The sequence below is a fragment of the Stegodyphus dumicola genome, chromosome 1, assembly GCF_044657685.1.
Source record: "Stegodyphus dumicola isolate Sdum_Otavi_A_Nest chromosome 1, ASM4465768v1".
Classification (NCBI taxonomy): domain Eukaryota; kingdom Metazoa; phylum Arthropoda; class Arachnida; order Araneae; family Eresidae; genus Stegodyphus; species Stegodyphus dumicola.
Genome location: NC_140768.1, coordinates 57,741,696 through 57,758,991, shown reverse-complemented (window position 1 = coordinate 57,758,991; position 17,296 = coordinate 57,741,696). Strand labels below are relative to the sequence as shown.

Here is a 17,296-nt window from a genome sequence, read left to right as displayed (position 1 = left end):
GTATTTAAATGGCTTATGCTTTATAGATATTTTTATATATATACTTTAATTACCTTATTTTTTGTTTAAATGCATATTTTACACATTTTATTTTAATTACTCACCATTTTATGACTTTTAACATTATACATCTGAAAACTAAATATATTACTTAAAATTCTCTTTTCGTATGAAAAATTTTAAAACAGGGATCTACACACAGTCCTACGTTACATTCCTTGAACTCGTAATAACTCACTTGCCATTTTGGAGGATTTTTCCAGGAATGTGAACAAACGAAGCACCATCGTCTCATTTTCTTATCAGTCTCTTCTGAACAAAGTTTTGGAAAATGTCTTTCAGTTAATCTTTCAGAAACAATATCAGAATATCAGAATTAATATCTGAAATATTTTGCATCATTTCTGCTATTTCATGCTCTGTTAAACATTTTCAATGCTTCGACATTGAAATGGTAAAAACAGAAAGAATTCATGTCTAACAAGATCTAATTATTTTCTAAAAACTGAACTGTAAACCGAAATACTCAACGCTTTAGCGCATATAAAACTTCTACTTACAATAAACAACTACCACGTGCAAATAAAGTGCGATTTAAAGAGACGTCATAAATCACGCCATTCGGAAACATTTAGTTCCCCGTTTGTTTATATAATCAAAAACATGTGTATGTGAGTCATGCTTCTCTCATTTCGAGTAGAATGTATAATGTACATGTATCTGAAACCATATGGGCATACAGTGCCATCTTGTGGCAGAAATTATAGTTTAAAAAACGTTCCAAGGTACTGGCACAAATACGTGACATTCGGTAGAAAACGCAACAATGCTCTGGCACGCCTGCGTGTCGGCCGGTAGATAAGTGTGTTCGTTGCTGGCACGTATACGTGACAGTCGGCGCGAAGGGGTTAAATAATAATATGAAGTTTTTTCAGGTACTTTTTACTTCAAGCTTTTGATTTTGCTAGATAACACATTAGATTTTGAAAATATTCTTTCAATATCAGTAGATGTTGTCTTAGATGTAGAGCAATTCATATACCTTAATTTATTTATATTAAAATATTAGTAATTTATATGTCTTGGGAAGTATAGCTATAAAAGCTTAATTTTCAGATTTTGTCTTAATGATGTTATAAGATGCAATTTTTGAAAAGAAAAGAATCTGATTAGAATTAAATGATTATGTTCATCGTGACTATGAACAGTGCATTATAAAAAGCCGCATTGCAAATATTATTTAGCATTACAAAAAATAAATCTTTCATAACACTACAAAAATTTTGACCAGTTAAACAGTCATTAGAGCAAAAATTAACATTAAGGTCCTGCATTCTGTACTTATTAATAAATTCATTTACAAAAAGAATGAACTTACTAATGCTGTATGATCTAAAACTTTATTCAAAGCTTTTGCACCAGCTTTTGTCAAGCCTTTAAGAACTCCTCCAACCTCTTTGGTAACACTCGACAAAGTACCTTGAAGACCCTAAACAAAATATAATAAAAATTACATTTTTGAAAATACTCTAAAAACTATCACTAATGTACTCCATATTTTTCAGCATTTTTATATGCATACATGTGAAATAGCAATTCAGTGTTTAAAAAAAAAAAAAAAATAGTACAGTCAAAAGTAGTTAATCCGGACTCGTCGGGACTTCAGCGATTTCGGATTATCGATTTTTCTGGATTATAGATCATCAGTTTAAATCTCGTAAGATGGCATGCAGAAATTCTAAAAAATATGAAACCATAATTTATGAAATAAAGAACAATTATGATCTAAAGGGTATCAAAATTTACAAAAAAAAAAAAAAAAAAAAAAAAAAAAAAGAGCTTAATATTTATTTGTTTACTTTATTAAACATTTCTTTCAATGTAAGTTGTTTAAGTTGCTTCGTTTTATGTGATAATACTTTCTCTTTAATTCTATAAACAGACATAATTTCTTGTTCAGTTACAAAGTTCCGCTGTTCAAGTCCCGTAATTGCTGTGCCGAGAATACCGACTAACTTGTCAATCGAAATTTTTTCGTTTTCACTAACCTCTCTGTCACCTTCTTTAGGTCTTTATCCATTCTTTGCAGCAATTCCACTTTTTGTTTGATGGACATCAAAACATACTTTCGTTTTGTAGATCCTTTGGGAGCTCCAGCATCGTAAATTTTATTTGACATAATCGAAAGTTCAAGTTTACTTTTATAAAATTGCTCTTACAGTCTGCAAAAAATAATAAGCCGGATCCAATTCGAAGATTAAGGAACAATGCAATCATCAACATTAACTGATATAGATAATTAGATAATTTTAGCTTAAACCATCCGCTATACATAAAACGCGCACGCGAAAACATATTTTGCGCTTGTGCACACGCATATGCACAGTTGTAAAGGTCTTATGTGCACACGTAAACGCCTATGCGCATGTGTCAACGCGGTGCATGGACAGAAAGTTTTTAGCTTTGAGGTCCGGATTATAGATCATTCTGGATTATGGTTGTCCAAATTAACGACTTTTGACTGTAGTACTTTCTGAGTATCCATATCCCCACCAAAAAGTTGCAAAATGTTCTCATGAGGCAAAGCAGTCTCTCATCAAAATAGTCATGTGGCAATCCATGGTATCGCTAAAAAGTATTTATGTGGCAACCCAGGTATGCACGTAGCATACGTCTGCTTTGGCTAGTGCATAATGCACCAAGTTTTTGCAATTCTTTGATGTTTTTTAAATGAAAATGATTTAAATTTTTTAAATGAAAATATAGTGGAAGGACATGGGGAGAACAAGAATGCAAAGAAGAAGGATTTCTTGAAAAAGGTAAGTGTTTTGTTACCAATACTTTTTTTTTTTTTTTTTTTTTTTAATTTTACTGATTGACTGCTTTTATAGGGAATTAGTGTGCCACTATCTGGAAAATGATTATTATCATTCAAGCACCATCAGCTTGAAAGAAAACTAGTCACCAACAAGTTGCGACTTTTCAGCGAGGGAGGGAGGCAAATTACACATTCATAAAATTTACACAAAGATCTCAGAATAACATTTACAGCTCTACAGTAACAGATAAATTAAAACGGGAATTTTAATTTATGTGCAACATGCTTTTCAAACACATATCAACATTTTAACATATTTGCATTCATAAATAAAATGCCACAAATTCACAAATAAAAATCAAATAAATTCGCAAATAAAAATCCACGAGTTGCATTATACTGAAAGCTCTCTTCTCCTTCCTTGCATACTAATAAGTTAAGTGCTCACAAATGTTATTGCAAAACACTGACCTGTGTTATAAGTATTCTGAAGGTTGATGTATCAATTGCATCAACATAATTAAAATTTAAGATATACAAAAGACACAGTCGTGACAAGGGTGAGGCAAGTGAGGCACTTGCTGCAGGTGAATCACTAGAAGGGGCACCAAATTGGCCATACGAATTCGAAAATTACTTTAATTATATTTTTTAATTTGTCAGTTATTATTAGGGGAAATAAGCTTCAGCAAACTTAAATTAATAAAACAATAGGAAAAATTTCAAGAAAATCTGGAAGTTAATGCAATGTGCATTTCGATTTTATTTCTTATTTATCAAAAAAAGAATTTTTTAACATTTTTATTTGAAAGTTATAAATATATTATATTATTTTTCTGAATTTATAAAGCTGCGATTAAAAAATACTTTAAGAATTATGGTATTATTATGCTATATGAATTATGATATTTTGATTTAATACATTTACTTTTGTTTAATACAAATATAGCTATTTTGACATATATAGGGGCATGCATTTACCTTTTTACCTCAGGTGAAAGAAACACTTGGCACGGGCTCTGACAAAAGATACAGCAAATTAGGAGAAATCTGTTTCTAACTTCGAACTATTTTATTTTCATACATTTCATATATGAATCCAATCTCAATCCTTACCAGAATCCATTCATGACATACAATATATAGAAGAGAAATATACCAATTAAGACTTTTTATTTCTTTCAAACATACTTGTTCCTTCAGCATTTGTCAGGAATGGTCTTCTGCAAATACAGTTTTTGTTTGCATAAAAGCTAATTAATTTAGTAGGGGATGATATAAATCTTCAGCATCTTTATGAAAAAAGAGGGACTCTGTAAAAATATGTCTGTCTTCCTGTACCTTTATGAAAAATACTGGATTGGCCCACACCTTTAAGAAAAATGCTCGATTGGCATACAGCTGCAAAGTATCTACACCTTCATGAAAAACATTGGATTGGTATCAGTGTGCTCACCTTTTTGTTTTGACTGCAAGGAATTAGAATAATATTTCAGGTTGTGCTTCTTGGAGAGAGACTCATGAATTTCAATAATTATATTATGATTAAGTGTTATAATGTAATGAAACAGTACTTACATACTATGACAACTACCTAGATAGATCGCCAAAACTGGCGACCCTTGTAGATTATACAGGTTAACCCTAACATAGGTTATAGAGGGAGCTAAAATAAAGAGTATTATTATCCTGCATTAGCCCCCTCATTTGCTATTACCACACCTTTTTTTGCTACATTTACGCGGATCATTACGTTTAGATTAAACACGTGAAACTTTTGTGATTATTATTTTCCCAATGGATATCAACATCTTCCAACACCCTTCAAATGAAGAAGAAACGATAGAATTTTTCAGAGAGTCTGGAATTTTACCCAAAGAACACGTTTGTAAAAACGGCCATGATATGAAGTTTTATAATTCAGGATTTTATTGGAGTTGCAATGTCAAAAATGTGTTTTTGTTCCTTTATAATTAGGGCTTTTACTTTTAAAAGAATTTATAAACATAAACCAAAAAATGTCAATAAACACTTTTATTGGCAAATGTTGGCAAGGTAGTCATCATAGTACGCAAACACTAATGAAACTTTACTTTTAACAAAATATGTTGATTTCTAAAATTTAAAAAAAAAAGTGTTTTTATTGTTAATAATGAAATGTTTTATCCCACCCCATTTAATCTTCTGTTAAGTATTTCACAATTTTTAGCATCGTGACCTATAAGCACAGAGGTGCTCTCTACATAAAGAAAAAGAAGGAATTCAGAAAATAATGTTATAAAAATTCATAATAAATAAAGGTACCTTTCCGTTTTGCCAGCACAGGCGAAAAAGTCGCCAATAATGGTACAATTGATGCCAAATGGAATATCCTTGCTGGTAACCTTTTACACATCATTTTCAAAACAAATCACAGCCATTTCTTATCAGATTGATTGTTTCTTTCAATACTGACATACAATTACATAGAATTTTTATCAGATAGTTCAATTTTATGCTCTAAGGCCATTCGTGGTAATTAAGTCAATTATTATGCAATCCCACTGCTCACCCGAAGGCGAAAATATAGAAAAGGCAAAATCAAGAGTTAAATTCATCAATTCTAATGAGAATGCATTAGCGAAGCAAAGCACTACGGTTTTACATAATTTCTGAGTAAGCTAGTCATATGAATTGAAATAATTCTTGCATTCAAAATTAAGATTTAACTTGAAATTAATGTAGATAATTAAAGAGAATTAAGATTTTTGTAGCGTAATTTACGTGAGATGAGATTACTTAGGGTCACGTGATATGAACCAGGAATCAGGATGTTGAACCATGAAAGCATAATAAATTCTTAAATTTAATGTCTTTTTACAAATTTATGGTCTTTATTTATTGGCTTTTTACAAAATTTTAAACGATATTAAAATGTTTATGCCTTCAAAATAAAAAATTCTTAGAACTAACATTTTTTATGTGTGTGCTGTATGTGACATAACATGCATTTTTTATGTGTGTGTTAAAAGTCTGCTTGGCGAGATTTGCGCCGGCGAAACGGAAAAGTGCCTAAATTAATATAACAAACAATTAATAAACATTTTGTGAATGAAAAATTCTGCAAATCAGCTGCAAAATCTAAATCTTTATTGAATACATGAGCAAAAATATTTGAAGATGTGTTAATATTTTTTGGATATTTCCTTGTTAAAATGGACACTTTTCTTATTCATCAAAACTGGCAGTTAAATTCACCTAAATCTGTAACATAAATATTTCACATGCTGCCAAAGGCTTAACCTTCCACTAGTCATGCAGGTGCATCGCCACTACACTTTCCCCTCCTTTGCCATCAATACATGCTTCCAAGGGAGGGGTTTCATGTTATCTTCCTAACTTATTATAACTCAGAGCTTAGTGTACTAGTGTACTACTGAGCTTCAAACATGTTTGGTACAAAATTGCAGCAGCTCAGTTCACCCCACAGGTGTTACACGACAACTGGCATAAATATTATGGATGCGATATTTTTATGAATTCTATATCTCCTTTTTTTAATTTTTGCAATACTACAATACTTTTGGCAGATTGTAAATCAGTTGTAAATGCAGAAAATATTGTAATCACCCAGTAGGTACAATTTAACTAAATTCATTTCCCCTCCTCTAAATGGATTTGAAAAACAGAACCTTCAACTTGAATCCCAATGACATAATGACATAAAAGAAATCCATAGTATAATGTTTGATGATGATTCAATACAGGAGGAGGATTTCAGAGATCAATCTGAGAACAAAAAGATTTTTGATGTGTACTGACGGAACAAATCCCACCATTAAGCAGGATGAAAGCCAGCAAACAGAATTTACTGGCACACTTACCAGGTGTGATTACTGATGCAAGGAAAGCTGCAGCGATTTTGGTATTTGGGTTATTTTTCATTGATGAATCAATTCACAACTCTACAATAGAATGAACTAACCAGTACATGGATCTTGTGAGACTTAAATGCTCAGATCATAAACTCACAAAATGGAAAGAACATGAAAAATGGTATGAACTTCTTGCATCAATTGGCTCTGATAGATGAAATGGTCCAGTGAAGCAGTAAGAAGAAAAAACTGTGTACTTTGCCTTAAACTGGCAGAGATCATGAAACAACCTTCTCAAGCCATCGAAAATACACCTATCAGTCAGGTTAAGAAACGAAAATTGTGCAAGCCATATTAAAATAATCAACAATGGAAGAATACAAGGTATATATGTACTACTAGAGGAAAAAACTTATGTATGAGCCATGTTACCACACTTTGTAATGATTGTTCACCTGTAAAAATTCCAGTTCAAAGGAAGATAGTGCTGAATCAGACTGCCTCTAAAATATTTTTCTCTTGAATGTGCAATATTGGAATAAGTAGATCCTAAACAAGACATTTAAAGTTTTTTTTTTTAATTTACTTTCATTTGCTTTATTTTACTTTTGTTGAATTAGTTGTGATATTATTTTTGAATACATTTTACTAATTAAATAAGTTGTTAAATACTTTATGTCCCCCAAAGATGGTAAAATGGCTGAATGTGGTAAGATTAATTTGAAGTTTCTGTACGATTTGGAAAGAAAGGAAAAAAGAGCATTACTTGACTGGTGTGTATTGAAGGTTTGCTTAGTAGCCATTATTAAGTGTCTAGTTTGTAGGAAGGAAATGTGTATGGTCGGACGATACGACACTACGAAGGATATTTTTGGCTCTTATTTTGTGAATTTATGTGGGAAGCCAGTATACAAATTAAAATTTACATGATTTTAAGAAGTTTTTGAATGCTCTTAAGGAATTTTCTTTGACTGAAGACGAGTTAATTCATAAATAAGGTACGGATTTTTCCTTTCTGTAATGCAAAGATGAATTTCCTTTTTTATGTTATTTAATTGTTTGATTTTAAACGTAGTTTATTGAGATTATATATTTTTTTGTTTCCTGCTCCTTTGACTTTTCAAATGAATATAGTTCGATGTGTATATGGGCAAAATCAAGGGAGTAGGCAATGCCTAGTTTGTGCAATTCTCTAATGTTTTTTTTAAGTGAAAATAGGTCGATGTGTACATGGATAAAGTCAAGGGAGTGCTCAATGCCAAGTTTGTGCAATTCTGGTATGTTTTTCTAAGTGAAAATAGGTCGATGTGTACATGGATACCGAGTTTGTATAATTCTTTGTCTTGTTATTTGGGCTTCATGTAGCGGCAAAGCCAAAATAACAAGTCAATGAATTGCACAAACTCGGTATCCATGTACTGCCAAAAATCACCAATTTTCGGCAAGGGGTACCCATAAAGATACTTTTATCGAGCACGACTAATTGAAGGTTAATATTATGGTGGCTACTTCAATAAAGAACTACCTTTTTTGTTTTGTAATTTTATATATTTTATTTAAACTTCAGAATTTATAAATTAATTCTCAAATATATAGTTTTGGAGACTATGCATAGTGCCTTTTTAACAAGGAATTATCCAAAAAATTTTAACACATTTTTCAAATACTTTTGCTCATGCACTGGATAAAGATTTGGATTTTGCTGCTCACACGTGGAATTTTCTATTCACTATATTATCTATATACAGAAACTGTCATAACTCTTTAATTTTTTTTAAAAAATAAACACACAATGTGATTATTCTAGAATTTTATTATTTAACCACAGTCCCAATGACAGAATTTTAAGATTCACAACCAAAAGCGTAATTCATTGCTTCAAAGAAATGGTGCCTTGGCAATGAAACTTTCAAGTACTGTCCATTGCTATTTGACCACTTTTAGAGTATCTATTCACATAGGATAGTAACAGCTTGCTTGGCAGTTTATAAAGCCATGCAGTGTTTCAACAAGCCAGTGGTTTGCGGATCAAGTAACATAACATATAATGCAAAATGAAAATATAAATAAATGAAACAGTAGGTTTGAAACTGGGAACCAACTACTTTAATAAACAAATTTCATGGCTTTATACCAATCTAGCATTTTCATTGCTAATCCAGCGTTTTTTCTAAAGATATGGGGAGCTTTTTTTTTTTTTTTTTTTTAGTTTAGTGCTCTTCATAAAGATGCAAGGTCCATAAACATAAGCTATGCAAAATTTCTTATTTTTTATACAGGTGCTGAAGGCTTTCTTCATAAATAATTAGTAATGCAAATGAAACTCAGACTTGCGTAAAGGTGCTTTTCATAAAGGTACAAACAACGTCTGTCTTTTTGAACCACAGCCAACATGCACGAGAATGCAAGAACTTTTAAACGATCCTCTTATGAAGCGATCCTTCAAAGGTAGCAGACCAATATTACAACTGAGAAAGGAGAGAAAGACATGCAAAAGCAATTAAGACTCTCATAATACTAGACTCTGCACCAGGAATTTTGACCGATATCAGCTTCCACTAATCACTATAATGCACTTAGTTTTATGGATATACAGAATTTATTGGTACACTTACCAGGTGTGATAAGTGATGCAAGGAAAGCAGTAACGATTTTGGACTTTTGGTTACTTTTCATTGATGAATCAATTCTCAACTCTACAGTAGTATGAACTAACCAGTATATTGAACTTGTGAGACCTAAATGTTCAGATTTAAGTTTCACAACCAGAGCCTCACTAAGGCAGGGTCGTACAGCAGAATTGCCCTAGACCTCCACATCAGAGCGTGGCACCAAATCAAATAGAAAGTTTATTTTATAGAAAGTTCGTAGCTAGATGACAAAGTTAACAATCAGAAAACTGCATTTCGAAAACTTGTGAAAAGTTCACAAACTGAAGCGATATGATTGTTAATCAGGTCATCTTAATCGCAACTACGAAACATTTAGCTGCATCACGTTCAGTGGATTCTGTTGGATTTTCACAACACTGAAAAATCACAATATTCAACTATAAGCTGTATTTTCTCAAAATTCTAACAAAATATCAAATATTCTTTTGATTAATTAATTTCATTTGCAACACTGCAAAAATCTACATTACTACTAAAAAAAAGATGGGGCTATTTCAGGTTCTAGACAATTTTGTTATATATCTATCAGTGAAAAATTTAAATACATCCATAAAGTTTGGTTCTTCATTTTTGAAATTATGAAGCAGAGGAGAGGCCCCCAAAGAAGTTTTTGTCCTGGCCCCAATTAGTCTAAGTGTTGCCCTGCTCACAGCCTAATTATTTATAAGCATGATGGGGATAATTAGTAAACTAATTAAAAATTAAAATTAGGTAACATTTAATTTAGTGGAAAAACTATGACTTTTGAAGTAGTCTGACAAAAATTTCCCATTTTCATGGAGCAAAGAGCTCTATACCTACCTGTTTGACATATTTGCCCATTAAATTACCATACAACAAGCTATAACAATGCAAAAAACAATGTTATTTTAATTAATACCACTTGCCTTTAAGCACTGGACACATTATCTTGACAAAATATATGGTCATTCAAGCCTCCACTTTCCTTACACCATTATTTCACTTATTTTGTTGTGATTTTCTAAAAACTGCATTTATTAATCTAATGTAATTTATAACCTTTTTAAACCTCCATAATGCTTTTTTACTACAGCATTATACTAAAATCGGCTGATCTTTGGAATATGGTAACAGGTAGTTTGGCGACATTTTGGAGCGATAAAGGTTACTACCTAGGACTTTGGGAATAATGTGAGAAGTACTGTGTTCTGATTATGCATTATTTTGTGTGAGGGAAATGAGAGATCATGAGATATGTCATGTGACATTAATGGACGAATCACTGTTCTTTAATCGGAAAAGGGGGTATATTTGTAAAAATATCTGATGTACTTTATAGCAGTAGTTTCATTCTATGTTCTGTGAAACAGTGTTGTTTTAATATTTGGATCTCATGGCCCTATATAAAGTAAATCTGAAATTTTTTTTGCGTTTATGTGTAACTGAAAAGAATTGCTTAATTTCGGATAAGTATGAATGTCCAATATGTGAGAATGAAATGAGATTGTGTGAAAGGAAGGATATTACAGATAGTTTGAATGGCGGTGCAAGAAACCTGGTGAAAATGGACATTTTGTGATCCGCCATGCACTCAAGATTCTGTAGAAGATTAGGTAAGTTAGTATTTTTAATTATTTGAGGATATTATTTTTATGGATTGTTATACTAAATGTAAGGAGTAAATAAAGTAATTAGGATTGTAAGCTAATTTTTATTAATTTAATGTATGTGCTTATTTATATTTTAAGTAGTGTTTTTGAATTTAATTACATTTTAATTAAATGATAGTTATTTTGTGAATTATATGTTTGTAGGAATTTGGTATACGTTTGAGTGGAAGTAAACGTGCATGGAAATAATTTAAATATTTGACACTAAGTATTTGTAATGTATGCGGTATGAATTCGTTGGTGACGTTTATAATATAATAGATAATTTAGAGGTAAAAGTTTTTAGATATTTTATTTATTTTATATGTGGAAATGTTCATCTTTGGAAAGGGTATATACTTTTTCGCGATCAGGTAATTTCATATATGTTCTTTTTACCGGATTTAAAGATTCAGAAAATTGTCATGCATTTTCGTGAAATTTTTCTAATTTATGAGAAAAAAACAGTGTACATGGATATAGTGAAGAGTGTGCGCAATGCCATTTTTGTGCAATTCTGGGATGTTTTTTAAGTAAAAATAAGTCGACGTGTACATGGTTTAGTGATATTTTAATTAAGTGATAGTTATTTTGTGAATTTTATGTTTGTAGGAATGAATTTGGTATACGTTTCAGTTGAAGTAAACGTGCATGGAAATAATTTAAATATTTGACACTAAGTATTTGTAATGTTTGCGGTATGAATTCATTGGTGACGTTTATAATATAATAGATAATTTAGAGGTAAAAGTTTTTGGATATTTTATTTATTTTATACGTGGAAATGTTCATCTTTGGAAAGGGTATATACTTTTTCGTGATCAGGTAATTTCATATATGTTCTTTCTACCGGATTTAAAGATTCACAAAATTTTCATGCATTTTCGTGAAATTTTTCTAATTTATGAGAAAATAGCAGTGTAGATGGATAAAGTTAAGAGTGTGTGCAATGCCATTTTTGTGCAATTCTGGTTTGTTTTTTTAAGTTAAAATAAGTCGACGTGTAAATGGTTTATGTGTATGTGCTATTCTGAAAAACTCGCAAGGAGTTTGCGATTGTGCACTTTTTCCCAATTTCGCAGTTAATATTTGTCGTGATTAAGCAGTTTTGTTACATAAAATTTCTAGCATAAGTGTAATTCGGCTAGTAGATTGTTGGAAAAAGTGTTCAGTAAATAAAAAGAAAAGAAACATGTGGCAGCGAAAAAAAAATAGAGGGTTGCTGTAACAGAGTTGGTCGCCAAATTTTCGCCAAAAAATCGCCAAGTTACCATAATCCAAAGATCAACTCTAAAATCACTCAAAATATTTTGTAAAAATTTCTTGATGTTGCATGTCATCTTGAACACTGATATGTAACAACTGGATCCTACCCAAAATTGAAATATTATGCAGACTTAAGAAACTTTATTTTAATTTTCAAGTAATTTTTCAATAACATATTTAATTACCTTACATTAAAATACCAACAACCTAATATTACTAAAAGGATTCCTCATGTACTTAAAAAATTATATTCACATTACTGTATTTTAGAATCTCTGAAAAGCAAAAATCGATACAGCATTACCCCTCAGCAATGTATTATAATATTAAATCTCTCAGAATTAATTAGAATTCACAGAAAATTATAAATTTAATATACAACAACTTGTATAACCAAGTGTCAAAAAACCAAATGGCAAAATTAAAGGTTAATCTTCGGATTATGGTAACTTAGCAATTTTTTGGCGAAAATTTGGCGACTAACCCTGCTACAGCAACCTGCTAGTTTTTTTTTTTTTTTTTTTTTTTTGGATGCCATTTTGTTTTCACGAAGTAAAGGCCTTTTTTTTTTTTTTAACACAACATTTTTTCCCAACAATCTGCTAGGCGAATTACGCTCATGCTAGAACTTTTATGGAACAAAAGTGCTTAATCTTAACGAAGATTAAATTGGGAGAAAGTGCAGAATCGCCCACTGCTTGCCGCGTTTTTAAGAATTGCACATACACGGTATCATCCATGTACACGTCGACCTATTTTGGCTTATAGAAACATCCCAGAATTGCACAAAAATGGCATTGCGCACACTCTTGACTTCATCCATGTACACTGCTAAAGTCATAGCTAGTAACATTTATCGCATTACCAAAATGTCACCAAACTACCTGTTACCATATTCCAAAGATTAGCCAAATTAAATTATATTACACACATAGCTGCATTTAGCATATTAATATATTTAACTTAACGGTGCTACTTTAAGTATATAAATTTTACTTATTTTCCAATATCAAGATTCTCTAGAATATATGTACTCCAATATTACACATAATAAAAACATTTCATATCTCATTTGTTGAAAACATTTCATATCTCATATGTAAAAACATTTCATATCTCATATGTATACTTTTATTTCAAAACTCCAAAGTTTGCTTATTCTATGGCATGTAAATGTTATTACAATATTATTAAATATAATTATTTACATAAATAAATAATTTGCTTATATTGTAAATTCTTTACCAAAAAACTTAAATTCATTATAAACTATCAGAATACAAAATTTTAAATAATTCTTACTCCAACTGGATATGGGGAAGCTGAAGGTGGTACGTAATTTGCCTATAGAAAGTAACGAAATATAATTAATCAACTTTCAAAATAAACTGTACAAAAAATTACGTAAGGGAAAAAAATAAGGTTTCTTACTGCGGGGGGTATATTTGTTCTTTGTGGAGGTGGTGTTCTTGGAGAATAAGGTCCTGATGGTGATGGGGAAGGTGACGGTAAAAACTGTCCATTAGGTAAGTTAGGATAACCAGCCATTCTAATAAAAAATAATAACAAGTATCAGCTATTAGTTACACTTCATAAACTCGATTTCATCTTTTCAAAAAATGAAACTGAGGTTAAATAATAGACTTCGATGTCAAAATACTCTTCCTTGTAAAATAATTTAAATCAAATTATCATTCTCTTATAGAACCAAATTTGAAACATATTTACCTGTAAAACAAAAATTTTTAATCTTTTAATAATAATACAAATACTGGTAAAACTTACTTCAAAGCTAATCAAGTTAAAGACCTTTCACGCAAGCATAAATTCCTGAAAATTTCCTCATAGGGATGTTTACTCATCCAACCCTGACATTGCGCAACACATGAATAAGTTTCGATTACTAGACAATACACTTTTCGGCTGGTTTCACGCTTATTTTATGTTTATTCTAAATTTCTGGCCATACTCTCAACTTCAAAACTTTTATAATTGTTTATATTATACTATTCACTTTATGGCTTGCAAAATTAAAAAATACCCAAATTGTTCGATGACGGGTAAGGTCTTCGGTTCAGGTACCCTGGTGCTAACACCTTCTACAGTGGGAAAAAAACAAAACAATACACTGTTACACTTTGAAAAAAACAAAACAACACACTATGTTTACAGTAAGAAATCTTCAATTACAAAAATAGAAGCGCAAAATTATAAAAGTGATTTCCTAACTTTAAAGCGAATGTTTAGTATTTAATTTAGTTTTACGATAAAAAAAAGTCGAAGTTTCAGCATTAGCTTGGTAGCTGTAACCGTTGCTACTTTTTTTTTTTTATTTTTTTTTATTGTTATTTGACAACAAATCGACTGCTCTGCTTATGATTTTAAGGAAATGCAATTATCTAACTTATATTTATTCCAAAAATAATTTTCTTCGGAAAAAATTGTGATGAAAATCCACACTTACTGTAATGGCTGTGTTCAGATTAGATCCTTGTGGCATAATCTGCATTATATTAACTTATTTAGCAGTATTTTATGCAGATTATGCTGTAGTGGAATGGATGGTAATACCAACGATGTCGACAAGGTGATTTTAATTTTTTTCAGTATCCTATATTGCTACATTTAGAATATGAAAATAAGTTGTCATTAAATGTCCATACATTCAAAACTTATATTTTATATTTTACTGCAAACATCTGTAACTTTATTTTATTATTTTCAATAAATTTTGTATCTTACTTAATTCTGCTGCTAATGTTTTGTATTTTAAAGATTAATTGGTAAAATCCTAGTATACGGTGCAGCCTTGGCGCGGTTTTGAAAATTATCGCCAACACCAAAAATGACCCAAAGAACGTCCTCTTGATAAGTCTGTCTCCTGCCTGCTCAACAGTCATTCACTTATGCATTTTTAAAAAAAAAATTGTGTGGATTAATTTTAATTTGCTAAATTAGTGAATTTATTTTCATGGATTGGTTTTGCACTTGATTTGTTTATGCTTCTGAATTTAAATGATATTGTATATTAGTTCGAGAATTAAATCTTTTATATGTTTACAATTTTTTTTTTTTTTTTTGCTTTAAATTTGCTTTTTTACTTTTATATATGTTTGTTAAAATTTAAATTTAATTTGTTTAAATTTACTATGTACTATATATATATATTCTTTGAATGACCCGTTTACTACTCATCGTATATTTCCCGTTTTTACTGCTAATCATAAAGTCGCCAAATCCTGTGTGCACCGGATACTAGGATTAAACCAATTAATGTAGTGAGATTTATGATTATAGTGAAACTCGAGTCATTAGAAATCTTTTTATTAATATTAATTATCGTAAGAAACTTTATGTTTCAACTCTCTAGTATTTTAACCATTCTATTAGCTACTTAATCTACTACAGTCAAGGCACAAAGTATTTGAAATAGACAAATTTATGCAAAATTTTTTTACAAATGGTATAAATTAAATTTTTACATAATAGCGAGCTCAAATTAGCTTTTGTAATAAATAAAAAAAATAACTATCACATAATGTTGTCACAATGCCGAAATTCTGCAAATTTCCAAGGGGAAATGAATATTTGAACAATTAGTGAAAAAGTTTGATTTCAAATACCGAAAGTGAAAGAAAAAAATGTGCAGTTCTTTGACTTGTTAGTTTGGCTTGTATAGCAGTAATTTTCGTGCAAAAAATCGCCGCTACACAAAGCCAAAATAATAAGACAAATAATTGCGCAAACTCAGTATCCATGTGCACTTTGACCAATTTTCACTTGAAAAAAAAATCCCAGAATTCCACAAAGATGACATTGCGCACTTCCTTGACTTTATTCATGTACAAATCGACCTATTTTCACTTAAAAAAAAAAAAAAAAAAATCAGAGAATTGCATAAACTAGGCTTTGTGCACTCCCTTGACTTTGTCCATGTACACATCGAACTATATTCACTTAAAAAGTCAAAGGAGCAGCCAACAAAAATATATATATATATATATATAATCTCAATAAACTACATTTTAAATCGAACAATGAAATAACATAAAAAAAAAAGAAATTCATCTTTGCACTACACAAAGGAAATATCCACTTACCTTATTTACAAAAGAACACGTCTTCAGTCAAACAAAATTCCGTAGCAGCATCCAAAAACTTCCTAAAATTATCTGAACTAGAATCTGTATACTGGTGTCACCACATAAATTAACAAAATAAGAGTAAAAAATACCCTCAGTAACAATGCTCAACCATATGTATTTCCTTCCTACAAACAGGACACCTAATAATGGCTACTAAGTAAACCTTCATTTACATACCAGTCAAGTAAAGCTCTTTTGCCCTTTCTCTCCAAATCTAAAGAGAAACTTCAAGTTAATCTTACCATATTCGGCCATTTTACCATCTAAACCACAAAACAAGCAATATACTTCCTAACCAACACTCGTACACCACAAGCCCTTACGAATTTGCCGCAATCGTGCAACCAATTACATCATAATAGTGTTTCAATAACATTCAACTACTCAGGCTACCATAAATGAAACAACAACTTGGTGATTAATGAAACAACTTCGCGATAATACAAGAGGTACCCTTCTTTCTTCTCTAATCATTTCCACTTAAAAAAAAAATCACAGAATTGCACAAACTAGGCATTGTGCTCTCCCTTGACGCTATCCATGCATATGTCAACCTATTTTCACTTAAAAAAACATCAGAGAATTTCACAAACTTGGCATTGTGCACTCTCTTGACTTTGTCCATGTGCACATCGATATATTTTCACTTAAAAAGTCAAATGAGCACCCAATTCTAGGTAAAAGTATATTTATGAAACATTCAACTACTCAGGTTACCATAAATAAAACAACAACTTTGTGATAAATGAAACAATAACTTGGCGATAAATGAAACAATAACTTTCTGATAAAGGATACAAGGAGTACGCTTTACTTTACTCTAACCGAATCTTGTTCAGGTGTTTGTGTTACACTTTGAAAAATAAAAAGTTAGGTTAGGTTATTTAATTACGGCAAAGCCTCGAGGCCTATCTGCCTTAAGGGAAGGGAT

General features: G+C 30.8%; 2 protein-coding genes across 2 annotated transcripts in view; one reads left to right on the top strand and one right to left on the bottom strand.

Annotated features, from left to right (window-relative positions):
• LOC118189419 (uncharacterized) overlaps positions 1-14,320 on the bottom strand; it is a 47,340-nt gene extending 33,020 nt beyond the window's left edge. The window contains exons 1-4 of the mRNA XM_035360012.2: positions 14,006-14,320; positions 13,652-13,769; positions 13,523-13,564; positions 1,379-1,489 (exon numbers count right to left, since the gene is read on the bottom strand). Coding sequence (XP_035215903.2) covers positions 1,379-1,489; positions 13,523-13,564; positions 13,652-13,768 — 270 coding nt within the window. The 5' untranslated portion in view covers position 13,769; positions 14,006-14,320. The remainder of the gene's footprint in view (positions 1-1,378; positions 1,490-13,522; positions 13,565-13,651; positions 13,770-14,005) is intronic.
• A 237-nt stretch (positions 14,321-14,557) lies between these two features.
• The window catches only part of Dnz1 (DNZDHHC/NEW1 zinc finger protein 11), a 154,970-nt gene continuing 152,231 nt past the window's right edge, over positions 14,558-17,296 (top strand). Inside the window, exon 1 of the mRNA XM_085815056.1 lies at positions 14,558-14,807. Coding sequence (XP_085671182.1) covers positions 14,689-14,807 — 119 coding nt within the window. The 5' untranslated portion in view covers positions 14,558-14,688. The remainder of the gene's footprint in view (positions 14,808-17,296) is intronic.